Raw genomic sequence first — 14,885 nt, forward strand, 5'->3', positions numbered from 1 at the left:
ATGCCACAACTGCTAGAATGCCTTTTCTCCGATTTAACATAAGAAAAGACTGGCAGCAGGTTGCTTCCTAGAGCCAAGCCTTGTAGACAGCAAACCAGCCAGCTTGTGAAAAACACAACTTATCTCAACGTTAAAAGCATTTGCGCTTTGATTTAATCACGGGCTGACCTGCATAGATAAAAGGAATCCAGTGCATGCTCAGATAATTTGAAGGAATTCAGCTTTACAGGAAGGAGGCTGCAGGGTTTAAACAAACCAAGTGACATTCTAGGAAAGGTATGTGTTGTAGCAGAATGTCTGTGTTGTAAACAAAATCTGCCCTTCTTCCCTTATGGGGTATCCAAGAGCCCATATAGAGTCCTTAAGTGGGTTCTCTATCGGTAGGAGAAGATAACAGAGGCCAACCAGAGAATATTGAGAAGCAAAGCAGCTAGTAAGTCTGATCTATATTAAAGCTGTTGCAACAGGGTGCTCCCCTCACACACAGGAGGACGGAGGAGGACCCAGAACAAAGATATAGATATTTTAAATTCCCTACCCTGGAGCTCAAGACCACCCCTCCATACATCATACATACATCACAAAAGGGGGTGTAACCCATGACCACCCCCACAAACATCATACCTACATCACAGAAAAGGCGGTCTACAACAGAAATTTGAATGTTGTTGTTTTTCCCGTCTGCCAGGTTATCTGATAATGCCTTATCTAATTGCCTTTCCTGGTAGTCTGCCCATTCCTTTGAGATGGTGATTACCCAATTCCTGAGACAATGGGAAGGTTCCCTCAACCCCTCCCTCCTTGCAGAGAAAACATTTGGTCAGTTTGGGAATCAAAATGGTTTCAGGACCGTCTTCCTGTACTGCTCCAGACATGTGGTCCACATATCTATGTTTGTGCTTGGTTGGTACATTTATGAATATTTATTATATATATATAAGACCTTAATTTTTTATTACATCTGCAGTAATTAAATAGGTGCTACAAAACCAAACTGGAGAAGGTGAACTAAACCATGGCTGGCACTGATTAAAAGAAGTAATATTTAAAGCTGCAAGACTACAACTTGAGAGAAACATAAGTCACGGTCCCTACAGTCACTTTGAACTTAGGTCACCTCAAGACTGTTAGTATTATGAGGGAAAGATTCAAGCAAATACCTGAAATTTAGGTTTGCACAATTACAGTGATCTCTTACCCTGCTACAATAAATTCCCCCTCCCTTGGGCTTCCAGACAATACTCTCTTGGTGATAGCAACCATGAGCAACAACAGAGTCCCTCCTGTGAAGCAGGTAGGATCTAGACTTGCCCTTCTCTGAATTGGAAGGCTCCTACCATTGACAGAGGGGATTGCCTTTATAAAAGGGTGGGAAGGTAATTTTCACCAGTTCTTCCTCCCTCTGTATCCCATTCTGTTCCAGAGGGCATGTTTTTTGGGAGATACAGAGTGCTTTGGCAGGAAATGAAGCAGGAATTGGGGAAAAAACCCTCACCTTCCTTCATTCCTCTAGCAGGAGTTATCATTTTACACTGAAGCATCCTAAAGTACCATCCAAAGTTCTGCTCACAGGAACTCTAGATCCAACCTTAAATTGCTAATATAGTACTAATTTGGGGCAAAAGTTGCCTTGATCTACCATTTGAAAATTATAGCTGGTGGCTAAGAAAATAATCAGTCCATTTTAATAATGTATTTAACAATGTGTTCTCAAATCATGCATTAGAACTATTTTCAATAATTTAAAAATGGATCATTCTGCACAGCTATAGATAGGGAGGGAGAACTTGTGAAAATTACCTTCCCACCCTTTTATGAGGTGGGGGGAGGCTCTGCTCTGTTGTCTATGCTCTGGTAACCTCTAGGTTAAATTACTGCAACATGTTAAACATGCAGCTGCCTCTGAAGATGATTTGGAAACTACAGCTGGTGAAGAATTCTGCGGCGAGGTTGATCACTGGGGTAGGGTGGTTTGAGAATATCATGCCAATCCTGGCCCAAATGCACTGGTTGCTGATTAGTTTCCAGGCCCAATTCAAAGTTCTGTTTTTGACCTGTGGAGCTTTAAACAGCCCAGGGCCGCAATAACTCAAGGATTACCTCTCCCTGTATGAATCAACCCTGTGATCATAATCTGAAGCCCTTTTTCATGTGCCTCCTCTATGAGAGGTCTGGATGATGGCAATATGAGAATGGGCCTTATCTGCAGTGGCTTCCTGCTTGTGGAATGTTCTCCCTGGTCAGCTCACCTGGCACCTTTGTTACATCTCTTTAGCCAAAAATGTTCTTCTATAACCAGGTCTTTGGCTGATAAACAATAAATGGCCTTTTAAATGTGTTTGTGGGAGGGGCGATTTTTGTTTGTTTTGTTTTTTTACTATGTATTTTGTGTTCTCATTTTGAATTTGTATGTTGTGAACTGCCCTGTGATCTTTGAAGTGTGGTATTTAATAATACTAATACTAATAATACTAATACTAATACTAATAATAGTATAGGCATGCATATATCCTTATTTCTCTTTCTTCTACTTACTCAACCACAGACAAATACCCAGTCAGTGGCGTAGCGTGGGGGGTGCAGGGGGGGCCGGCCGCACCGGGCGCAACATCTGGGGGTTAGGGTTAGGGGGCGTAAATCCACGGGTTAGGGGGTGCAAATCCACGGGTTAGGGGGCACAAATTACTTGCCTTGCCCCGGGTGCTGACAACCCACGCTACGCCACTGTACCCAGTTCTTAGCAAAGTACCATCACAATGTATCTTACATTGACAACAGTTCTTCCAATTGCTAACATAAAATATATTTAAACTTTGTGAAAGGTGCCAAAAAGCCCTTCTGCCCCTTACGATAGATGCATAAAGTCAATCACACACAGTGGCTTTGTGCTAGGATGAATCACTGGTAGGCATGTATGGATTGAGCATTATTGCTGCATTAAGGTAATGTGCTTAGTAAGACGTTTGAACTTCTGCACCTCCTTATACAGTGCCACCACATGTATAAATGCTTTTTGGTGCACTTCATGGGACTGCTGCAAGGTCTTTAATTTCTCCATTTGGAAACAGTATTCCATACATGAGGATGAGCTTGAAGGTACAACATGTTCTGCTGAATTGCTGTACCAGTAATAATTGTACACAGGAGGGGATTTTGGTCAGGACAACTTTCCATACAAAGCTGCAACTGCTGAAATTCCCACTTCTACTCGGAAGCACACCAGCTCTGTATTATATGACATTAGACTCTTTACACTGAAAATGATACTTCATGAGAAAAACATATGTTAAGCATCATGAGAAAACATATGTTAAGATTAGCCAATAAGGCACTGGATCGAGACTGGCATTCTGGGAATGGAAGAAGCTTAGCATTTGGAGCTGGCTGCTTGCCATCTGCCTTGGGATTGGCTGGAGGAAATCAGATGCTTGAAAATGGATTTCTAATTGATGCTGGAACACTTACCTGGCAGCACAGCTGACTAGATAAGCGTCAGCCCTGCCTCAAAGCAACGGAGGCTGCCATCAAAAGAACTGCTGTCTGCCCACTGGCTTCAAGAATATTGTACCAGCATTGCAGTAAGATTAATCCTTTATACACTGTAATGCTAGCTTGGAGCAGCAGTTACTTTAGCAGCTAGCTATTGATGCCCTGTAAGGATTACACACTAGTGGCTGCTAAATTGTACCATTTTTATCTATACTTATAGTGTTTATGTATGTATGCATATTCTCAATGTGTGGTTTCATACCAAATCAGTTGACTTGCATCATTTCCATCATCATCATCAATTTTTATCTGTTAATCTTCCTTCACTGTTGGGATAGCTCAGTTGGGATAGCTCACAACTCTTAATCTGAGGGTTGTTGGTGTGAGCCCCACATTGTGCAAAAGATTCCTGCATTGCAGAGGGTTGGTCTAGCTGACCCTTGTGGTCTTTTCCAGCTCTACAATTCTATGATTCTACGACTATGGATGTGGCCATTTTACTACAATTGTACAGAAGTGCCATCCATGATTAAAATGGTGTGTGCATGTTTGTGTGTTTGTGTGAAGTGCACTGCAAGTGTTAATATGATTTATAATCAAAAAGTTAAAATATAGCAATTTCAAGGTGTGTTAGCATTCTCCTGCATCTCTTGAATAGAGTTATGAGTGTCTACAGCCCACAACAACTAAAGGGCTCCCTCCCACCAAAAAGACATTCTGTAATAGGCACAGTACTTTGCATAACACCATATTGGCTCTAGCAGCATACGTGCTGTCTTCAGTGTGCTTGGCTTTGGAAATGGATGAGAAGTATGTGGGAAGGAGAGTGGTGATGAGCTATCCATGTTGCTTTTTATTGACCACTTCTCCTTTGCTTTGTATAGTTTGAAATCACGGAAACAGCAAATAAACAAATCTAGCACTATAATAGTAAACTCAAAAGTTTTCCGACAGCCAAATCAGGCCTGCTGAGCAAACTACCAGAGGCAACCCAAGGTTTGTAAAAGTACCAACAGTATTAAAGGGAAACATCTGAGCCCACCCTGCAAAGAACACACCAAGGTCTGAGCATATTCAATGACCAAGGAATGCTGAACATCTGTCAAGAAACCACCCCTTAAAACTGTAGAGGAGAGAAATGGAATGGAGTATCCCAGGCTTCCTCAAACTCGGCCCTCCAGATGTTTTGAGACTACAGGTCCCATCATCCCTGACCACTGGTCCTGCTAGCTAGGGATCATGGGTGTTGTAGGCCAAAAACATCTGGAGGGCCAAGTTTGAGGAAGCCTGGAGTATCCTGAAAAGGAGCATGGTTGGCTGGCTTGGACCATGAATAGCAGCACTCTACAATGCAACATTTTGTCACAGGCACTACTTGTCCTGTGTTTGTTTGCTACATTTCTCTACTACTTCTCAAAAAAGTCTCCTGCATGGTTTACACTAAGTGTAATAGCAACAGGTATGTTGAGGTATCGTATTGTTTCTATTTGCCCCCAGTATTATCTAAGGAAAATTCAATGACCACCAAAGAGAAGCACAAAATTAGGGGAAGACTGCATGCAAAAAAATGTGTAATGACATTCTGAGTGTGATATACTCCTACATTGTGTACTGACAGTGCCCCAACCGCCATTGTTCCAGAAGACTTCAGGCATCCCCTACACTGTGCAACAGATGCCAATGCAATATCACTTAGGAGAGCAGTCACAATAGCCCCCAGAAGCCAGAAATCCATGGTACCATGTGTTGGTTGGGAGCCACTGTGACTGCTCTGGCCAACTAGAAATAACATTGCCACTTACTGCATTGCCTAGGAGTTCATTTCTTTGCATGTGCCCCACAAGGAATCACATAGCCACCAAAGAGCAGTGGATTAAACTCAGGGCTCTAAAATTTTGGGGAAAGGCCCTTCGCAGGGAAACAGACACACAAAATCTAACTACTGACGTTGATGCACAAAGTTGTGTTTTCAGAACTGTGTTTGTGAAGTGGTTGTCAGCGTGACATGATTTTGCATGTTTAAAAAAAGAGAGAAAAGTATAAATTCCTAATCCCCAATCAAGAGATGTAATTCCTCTTGTTAATTCCGATCCTTAGGGGATACAAGTAAGGATTATTTTTAGGTTAATACTGATTTCTCATTAGAATGAAGCTGTGATGCCCCAGCTGCACTAAAATGATTGACTTTTGTTTACTGCAACAAACAACTTTGGTTAGAAGATGACAAAATTAGGAGCAAGACTTTAGAAAATTTAAATGTAGCTAATCAAACAGATGATGTTTGGAGGTGTTTTTTAAAAAAATAAAATAAAATGTAAGTGATCTTGCAAAGTATTCTCTTTACTTGTATTTCTGGTCTTACTAGAACAGCAACTGTAAATTACATTTTAAGCTATCCTTCTTCCAAGAATCTCAGTGCCCCCCCAACATCCTCACTGTGGGATATTTTAGGCTGAGAGATGGTGATCTGGCCACAACTTGCCAGGAGCCAGATCTCACACAACTGGCAGAGTAAACCTTTGGGGGGGGGATATAGATGTACCAGTTCTAGAATGGTGTGGCTAATGCTGGACCATGACTAGGGAGATCCAGCTTAAAATTCCCTAAGATATCTTTGGCAAGTCACTCCTCCACAACCTCATCTTCCTCACATGTGCGCCACCCTAAGTATTTTGGAGTGGGATCCAAGTGAATGAAGAAATCAAAGCAGCTGGAAAAAGACCCTCAAAGTAATTGATAATAATGTAGAGAAGTGGATCTTGTTAAAGCTTTTACAACTTACAGTACAACAGTATAATAAATAAAAAATCAGCTGCTAAATAATATAATGCAATTGATACAGGTTTTGTTTTGGCAATTCAAGTGGCTATTTCTAACTGATCGTAATTCTTCACGTGAGTCTGAGTCTACATAACATAGGAATGTGAAATATATATATATATAAATTCCAAAGAGATTCCTGCAGATATTGCTTTGCCAGGCCTAATGCAAAAGAATAAGAAAAAGGAAGGTATCCCAGTGTGTAAAGGAGAAAGTTAAATACTAATTTACTCTAAACATCCCACCTGAACGCATGGCATCTTTTTGAATACTTTCATAGTCATGCCAGTCCTTTCTTTTCAAGCCATCTGTCCAGGTAAAGAGCTGTCCATCTCCAAGCCCCATTGGGAATGTCTGTAGAAACAGGGGGGAAAAGGTACAATTAAATGTTACCTTCTCTACTGAAACCCAAACTCATTCATAGGCAAAGGCAGATAGCAGTCAGGTTCCCTGTATGGATCTGCAACATACATATGGGACTCATGCATATGCAGGATGACTTTCACATTCACTTTAAGGGTTGCCCTGAGAAAGTGGGACTTCATCCAGGTAGAGATTTGCTAGGCTTCCTCTACACTTATTTTTAGCTGCTTAGTAAATATCTTATTAGTCTAGCAAGCTTTAAGAACAATTTGCTGCTTAGTAATTTATCTTAAGATCAGCTATTCACAGTTTCCCCCTTTGTTTTTGTAGTATTGTGCTGTTACCTTTGTTTAAATTGTTGCCATTTTTCGTATTCCATATAATGATTTTTTAATGTTATCTTTTTCTGTGATGTATCGCCTTTTTAAACTAAACCAAAACAGAGAGGGCAGGTGAATTCACACTTTAAAAGCTAGTTTGGGACAGTGGCCAGACTGTGTTGTGTGTTGGAGAAATCAAGATTCAAATCAAATGGCTATAGTGTTGTGATTCTTAGATGACAAGGTGTTCAAATGACAAGGTGTTCAAATGATAGGAGAAAGGAGGCCCCACCAAAGGATTTCCCCAATTTTAGTCAAATCATCCCCCCACCTACAGTGTGGCCTTCTAAAAAGTGTGGCTAGGGGACCCATCACAAAAAGTAGGGAGAATGACCAGGCCGCCTATGGTCCTTTGTAGTTTAAGCACTGGTCTCTGGCAAATCACTAAGTCTTAGCCTGAGGTACCTCACAGGAATATTGTACAAATAAATAAGAGAGTCCAATGTACTCTACTCTAAGGCCCTTGGAGGAAAGTAAAAGATGACAAACAGATACATATTTCCAGAGAACTAAACAAGAAACTCATTTCAGGCAGGTTAGTAGGCATCATTTGTGGGTTCAATATATGTGGAGGCTTGGAATCAGCACCCAGAATAGCAGAGCAAATGCCAGGGTCTACCATGACTGAGACTGGCTTCCCTTTTAAAAAACAAAGAACCCCTCCCCCCCACATTTTTATGTCCTGTGTTGTAAAGGGAAGTGCTGAGTGAGGTGACTGCAGCTTCCACCATCTTCATTATCTCCAGTGCCTTGGGGCCCTACCTACAATATGGCCACATTCACGCCATACATTTAATGCACTATTATACCACTTTAAGCAGTCATGGCTCCCCCTCCCTAAGAATTCTGGTAAGGATGCTTAGACCTCCCAGTCCATACCTTCCAACATGTTGAGATTGAAAATCAGGATTTTTTTTTTCCCCAACTGCGCTTCCGCACAAGTCACCTGACCTGCGTGGTCTCACATTTCCCCCCAAAACACACATTTTTGGGCTCCACGGTCTCACACATTTTAGGTGCCAGGCTGAGAGCATGGCAGCCCAAAACAGGATGTCCTGATTTAATTGGGGTAGTTGAGATGTATACCAGACCCCTCACACAGCCACAATTCCCAGAGTCCTCTGTGCGGAGGGATAGATTCTTACACCACTCAGAATTGTGTGTGTGAACCATGACTGTTCAAAATGGCATCATAGTGCTTTAAAAGTATGGTGTGATTGTGGCCTATGCTGAGAGTGAGACGCTGGGGGTAATGAAAATGGCGGTGTTCGCAGCTGCCTCACCAAGTGTTTCTCTTCACAGTACTGGGCAGATACAGTGGCACTGGTTTCCACACTGCCACCCACCCCCAATTCTTTACTGTGCCCTCTGATAAGCTTTGGGGCACCCACCTAGGACAGTATGGGGGGCACACCATACGGCACCTTGCTGAGGGCCCTCTCCATATGGCGCCAAGCCTGATTGTGTAAGTGTGGAAACTCCTGCAACAAGCAGTTATGACTGAACTAGGGCAGGAGAAGATTGCATTCCAGCCTGTAAAAACATCTGCACACTTCCCACAATAGACTGAAATACTGTTGAAGTGTAAATCAATTAAGATTGGTGCAAAGAAATCTAGCCACATTCTATTTTATTTCGAGTGCAGTGGTACCTCGGGTTAAGAACTTAATTTGTTCTGGAGGTCCGTTCTTAACCTGAAACTGTTCTTAACCTGAGGTACCACTTTAGTTAATGGGGCCTCCTGCTGCCGCCGCATGATTTCTGTTCTCATCCTGAAGCAAAGTTCTTAACCTGAGGCACTATTTCTGGGTAGTGGAGTCTGTAACCTGAAGCGCCTGTAACCTGAAGCGCCTGTAACCCGAGGAACCACTGTATTTATTTCAAATACTAAGCAACATATTCTTGAAATTGACAAGGTGAATGGCCCCCATCCTTCTCCCTGGTGCGTTTGAGATAAAAATTGCCAAATTTTATAATTCCTATACTACTGTCCTGCTATGGACTGTTAGTAAGAAATCTCTCGAAAGCATCAGTACTCAAACTGATCCTAAAACAATTCCAGCATTAAGAGGTCAAATCAATGTATATTGCATTGCCTACTAATTTGTTCTCAACTTTTATTCATATTTTCATATTTCCCTTTATTCTTCCCCTCCCCCAACTTTCTGTAATTTGTTGAGTCTAGAGACTGCTGTGACCTGTGTTTCTAACCTGGAAATATGGCTGCCATGAGGTAGAAGAAGCCCTGAACCTACAGAGTCCCCCTGTTGAATTGGCAGCCACAGAAGCTCAGTCTCATGAGCCAGGGCCCCAATCCTCCATCTTCAGGGGAAAAGACTTCAGGTGCCATTTTTCAGAGGAATAGCCCTTGATATCCCTACCTCCTCCAAACCCCCATCACCAGATAGGCCCATGAGGCTTTAGCCTGAGAAGGTAGCATGACCATTCTTGGAATGAATCCAAATACCTACTCTAAGGACCAGAAATGTTGTTTTCTAAAAAACAATTTTTCAGAAAGATGGTCTCTGTGCTCAGTATAGCATTCTGCACTCTGCCCTGCCACCCCCATAATTGTGTTTTTGTGTGTTTGTGGCAAACGCCCATCTCTTATAGTTTACCAACAGACCAGCAGGTAGCTCTGACCTCATGAACTTTGTAATGCATTTCTGACAAACTTTGCCAATACATTTTTGAGTGTATGTAGTCATACTTGCATAGTTTGTCAAGGCAGCACTTTGGGGCAGAAGTCAAGGACCCTCTTCAGCCAAAAGAATAGGGCGGCCCCAGACACAGCAATGAATGAAGTAATATACATTGCAATCTAAATAGGGGTGGGGGACGCTGTAGGGTTATTAATTCTAAATTTGCTTAACTTTACCATTGTACTTATACTCTGAGGCTTATGCACTCATTTTACCAACCTCAACCAATTGTGACCATGTACAGATACCCATATCTTAAACTTTAAAGCAGCCATTATTAATCCTGTGACTTTCCAGATGTTGTTAGACTACAATTCCCATTGGCCCCAGCCAGCATGGTCAATGGTCAGGGATGAAGACAGTTGTGGAGGGCCACAGGTAGGCATGGGAAATAAGTTTGATTAAGTTGAGGAACCGACAAAATCCACACTCCCCAAAACAATACACAAACTGAAATATATTCATCTTTCAACATTAGCACTTCACTGAATTTTGTTATGCAGTTCTCTAGCCGAATAGTGTGTACAAAAATGCATACACTGCAGTAAGGTAAAGGTAAAGGGACCTCTGACCATTAGGTCCAGTCGTGACCGACTCTGGGGTTGCGGTGCTCATCTCACTTTATTGGTCGAGAGAGCCGGCGTACAGCTTCCGGGTCATGTGGCCAGCATGACTAAGCCGCTTCTGGCGAACCAGAGCAGTGCACGGAAACGCCGTTTACATTCCCGCCAGAGTGGTACCTATTTATCTACTTGCACTTTGACGTGCTTTTGAACTGCTAGGTTGGCAGGAGCAGGGACAGAGCAACAGAAGCTCACCCCGTTGCGGGGATTTGAACTGCTGACCTTCTGATCGGCAAGCCCTAGGCTCTGTGGTTTAACCCACAGCGTCACCTGCGTCCATACACTGAAGTAAAGTGCGCTTAGAATGCACATATCTGTGAAAAATGAAACATCCTTTTTGAGGCGAGGCAACTGGCCCGGTACACAGTGTTCCAAATGCAGTCACATATGCAGTTTGTATAATCAGAAAAGAAGTGCTGTGATATGAAAAAGGAATCTCTGTTCCAAAGCTGTATATTGTGTAAAGAGAAATTAACAGACTCAGACAACTTTTACAGCACAGGAAATGAATTAACACAGAATTCCATCCTCTCACATGTCAATTAAGTTGACAATTGTTGTTTCTTCCGAAAGAGATTATCTTGCACATGTTTTGAGAGTATGACGAGAAATAACAAAACACTTATTAAATGCTGTAAGACCAAAGGGGAAACAGCACAGCTGAATTCATTTTCTTTTTTCCCCTTTTGTTTTTATTGCTTTAGCTGTACGTTAAATAGACCAGTGTTCTACAAGTCAGCTTTAGGGTTGTCAGTCATGCTTATTTGCTTTCCCTTGATCACTTGAAATAGCTTCTCCCCCAAATGGCAGAAAACTTTAGTTTAACTACTCAGTGGATTCCCTGAAGTATTTCAAATTTCCCTGGATAATACAGCAATTTCAACTGTCCAATATTAATAAGCCCAAAAGCCTGATTTAAGCAAGGAATGTAAATCTTCATTAACAAGAAGCAGTCAAAGACTTTTTCATCAAGTTTACATTTAGGGATTTATGTACTGTTAATATGTTTTTGCACATACAATGGTATCTCGGGTTACAGACGCTTCCAGTTACAGACTCTGCTAACCCAGAAATAGTACCTCGGGTTAAGAACTTTGCTTCAGGATGAGAACAGAAATCGCACAGCAGCAGTGGGAGGCCCCATTAGCTAAAGGGGTACCTCAGGTTAAGAACAGTTTTAGGTTAAGAACGGACCGCCAGAACGAATTAAGTTCTTAACTCGAGGTACCACTGTATTGCCTTTATCCTGACAGAAATGGTGAGTTAAAATACCAGATCAGTTGCTTAAAAATACTGTGTATATTTACGACTGGAGGAATCCTCCAACTTAGCACATACTTGTATGAATCAGGACAACTGTAAGTGATCAGATATACTGATGGTTCATGTTACCTGCTTCCCCAAATAGCTTTTACGTAGAAATAATATATTTTCTGGTATGGTATACATTAAAGATTGCAATGGATGGGAGGCTAATCACTGCCTTCCTTAGCGACTTATTGCCTCTGATTCCACACCTCCCTGCCTATTGTGCAGATTGGAATATAATTATCCTTCAGATTTCACATTTCTCTGAATTTTGCAATGTTCTCAGCAAACACATTAGCCTAGAAGGCAAGGGCCAGGTCAGGTTCTATTTGCCAAGAACAAATTTCTCATGTGTCCTTCCATCCTCCCCTCCCCTCCCCTTCCCCTTCCCCTGCCTGTCAAAATGACAGACAATCGCCTAGTAGCACTTTACATAGTGCTTCCACAGTATCCACCATAAATTCACGTTGCTCAACAATGTGTAGAGGTTTGCCCTTTTCTCATTCCCCACAGAAAGTGCAGTAAAGGAGAGGCAGGAGGAGAAAATCAGCATCAAAGTAACTTTGGGAGCTTGAGCTTTATCCCCTATTTTTAGAGTACGATGACCCAGGAAGTCCTTTCTGAAGAGCAGAATTCAGACATACTAATTCTCCTAATGAGACGTATTGGGGGAAAATGAATATTAGTGAGCCCTGGGGAATTACGGTACATTTAATGAAATTTTCTCCATATGCAAACAGTAGGAGATTCCACCCCTACCCCGCTTACTCAAGGAGCCTGAAGCGGATTTTTAGGAATTTCCTAAAACTTCATGTTCCACCAGGCAAGCAAGGAATTTAAATTAATGGGGTGTGAAGCTGTCTGCAATTCCTAAGCTGCTGATTTCCCTTGTCAGCAGCTGAACATCTAGGAAGCCTTTCCTTTTGATGTTGTTCTATGGCTTAACAAGATTATTTTAAAGTGTTTCAGAAAATAGTTTCCTTGACTTGGTGATGCCTAAGGCCAGAGGAATTTCCATTCGAGAAACTCAGTTATTGGAGCGCTATTTCTGTGGCTGGAAGTCTTATAACCTCAACAGTGACTTCTATTCAGTATTGCATTTAAAAAATGAAGAAGCCAAATTAAATAATACCACATGCACACATATAATCAGATCGTATGAATAAAGTCCAATGAAGCATTTGCAGCAATGCCTTTGTAATTTGAGCCATCCATCCATTACTCCTAAATTATTGCTCCCTTCCTTTAAACAATTATTTTGCCACTTCTGTGTACCACAAGGTGGGCAAATCTTCTCCTGGCAGCCACCACTCTGACGCTCCAACAAGGCTCCTTGGACAATGTTATGTAATGATGTAACATGGCTCTGATAGGGTTTTGGAGGTGAGGTGAGCTGAAATGACTACCATAAAGGGCCAACATTTCCCCTTCCCAGAAATCTTAGTGGAACAGTGATATGGCTATTCCAGGGAGCACTGGGAGAGAAGGGAGTTGGAGAAGAAGAGGCGCTTCAATGATTCCACACAGCATGGGGAAAAAGAAATGCCTAAAAGGATATATTTTTTATGAAATAAAACCCACTTTTCTTCTGACACCACCTCATGGATCCCAAATTCCTTTCAATCACTAAACTGAGAGGTAAACTGGGGGCCATTTTTGGATGAGCACTAATTGCTAAGGAAGGCCTTGTCCTCTACGGCAGTAAGGCCAACACTAGCAGTCAGAACATCTAGGAGGTAGGGAAAGACGACTTCTCATCATTGCTACTTCACAGCACTTCCTTTCTGTTGTTGACACCTTCTTTTGGAGGACAGATGAGGGAGCCGGAGCTAAGCCTGGTAGGAGGACTCTGCTTCCAAGAGCTCTGAACTGACTCCCTGGGGTAAAGCAAGGCTAGGGCTAATAGTGAGGATTGCATTGTTTTTGTTTTAAATCCTGTTCGTTTTGATGGTGTTTTACATTTGCTATGTATTAAGTTCAGATCATTTCATTGTGATGAATTTATGTTATCTGTGTTAGTTAGCTTGTTTTGTAGTATTTGAATTTGGATGTGATGCTGTATTTCGATAATAAGCTGGTTTTTACTGAGAGCTGCTTTGGACACAGTTTACTGTGAAAAAGTGGCATAGAAATTAAGCTGGGTTATTTTGCTGCAGAGGTATGTTGTGGTTCGAGGACCTGAACCCCGCGCAGTGGAATGAAACACAAGGACACTATAAGCTCCAACTATAAGCTCTCCCCTGATGTCACTGAGGGTTGTGCCATGGCCTCCCGCCAAGCAGGCATCAGACAGAATACACGACCGCCGGATTCCTTTAACGGAATACCCAAAAATTGAAGGCGCAGGCGATGGCCACACCTAGCCCTTTGACACCACAACACATTATTCCAATGCCTAACCTACCCACCAATACCACGAAAGTTGTGACGATTGCTACGAGGTAGGCGAAAAAACCAAAAAGCCTAATGCCAAATGGAAAAATTCCTACCAGGCCCCCCGTACAACCAGGGCGACCTACCTAAGGTCCATAGCAAGGCCAAAAGAAAACTGGAAACCCTGCTCTAAGCGAGTGGAGGGTGGGTGACTTGCGACGGGACGACAAAAAGTGAGGGCTGGAGGCTGGCGCCGCAGCAATTCAGGCTGCTGTACATGCCCCCTTGAAGGCACCTGGTTGGGTGCCTGGCCGAGGGCGTGGGTGCCAGCCAGGTGAGTGGGAGGCAGGGGCCAAACGCCCCCTGCTTGAGGCGGAGTCTGGCTCCCGGCCACAACCACTCCCCTATCTTGCAGGGAGGAGAGTCTTTGTTGGAATGAGAGGCTATGGATCCTGCACAGCACACCAAGGACATGCCCCTAGAACAGGTCTCCTTCAACTCTTCTCTGACATTGGAGAATAACCAGTTGCAGACCTTTTGACAATGTTGTGGAAGTGCTATCCAGTCTCTGAGGGCAAATGTATCTCCATTCTCAGAAAGAGAGATACAAAGGAACCTATAGCCCAGGGACTGTAAGATCACAACCCAAATTAAGTATGTCTCCTACCTCATGTTTCTTCATGCTAATATAATGCTTGCTTGTAGCATGTACACCCTTGTGCAAATTAATTGAAACAAAGCATGTCTTCTATGTCATATCAGTCTGTGAAGCACCCACAAAATATGTTTTGGGGATGATTCAGTTATTATGGTGTCAAAAATTTGTG

General features: G+C 42.5%; 1 protein-coding gene across 4 annotated transcripts in view; it reads right to left on the minus strand.

The window, feature by feature from the left end:
* Nucleotides 1-14,885, minus strand: part of GALNTL6 (polypeptide N-acetylgalactosaminyltransferase like 6) — a 455,987-nt gene that overhangs the window by 271,763 nt on the left and 169,339 nt on the right. For all 4 annotated transcript variants that reach the window (XM_081875341.1, XM_081875343.1, XM_081875342.1 and 1 more), the window contains exon 3: nt 6,555-6,663. In XM_081875341.1, the coding sequence (XP_081731467.1) occupies nt 6,555-6,663 (109 nt within the window). The remainder of the gene's footprint in view (nt 1-6,554; nt 6,664-14,885) is intronic.

This window comes from Podarcis erhardii (genome assembly GCF_964252035.2).
Source record: "Podarcis erhardii genome assembly, chromosome: 9".
Taxonomy (NCBI): Eukaryota; Metazoa; Chordata; class Lepidosauria; order Squamata; family Lacertidae; genus Podarcis; species Podarcis erhardii.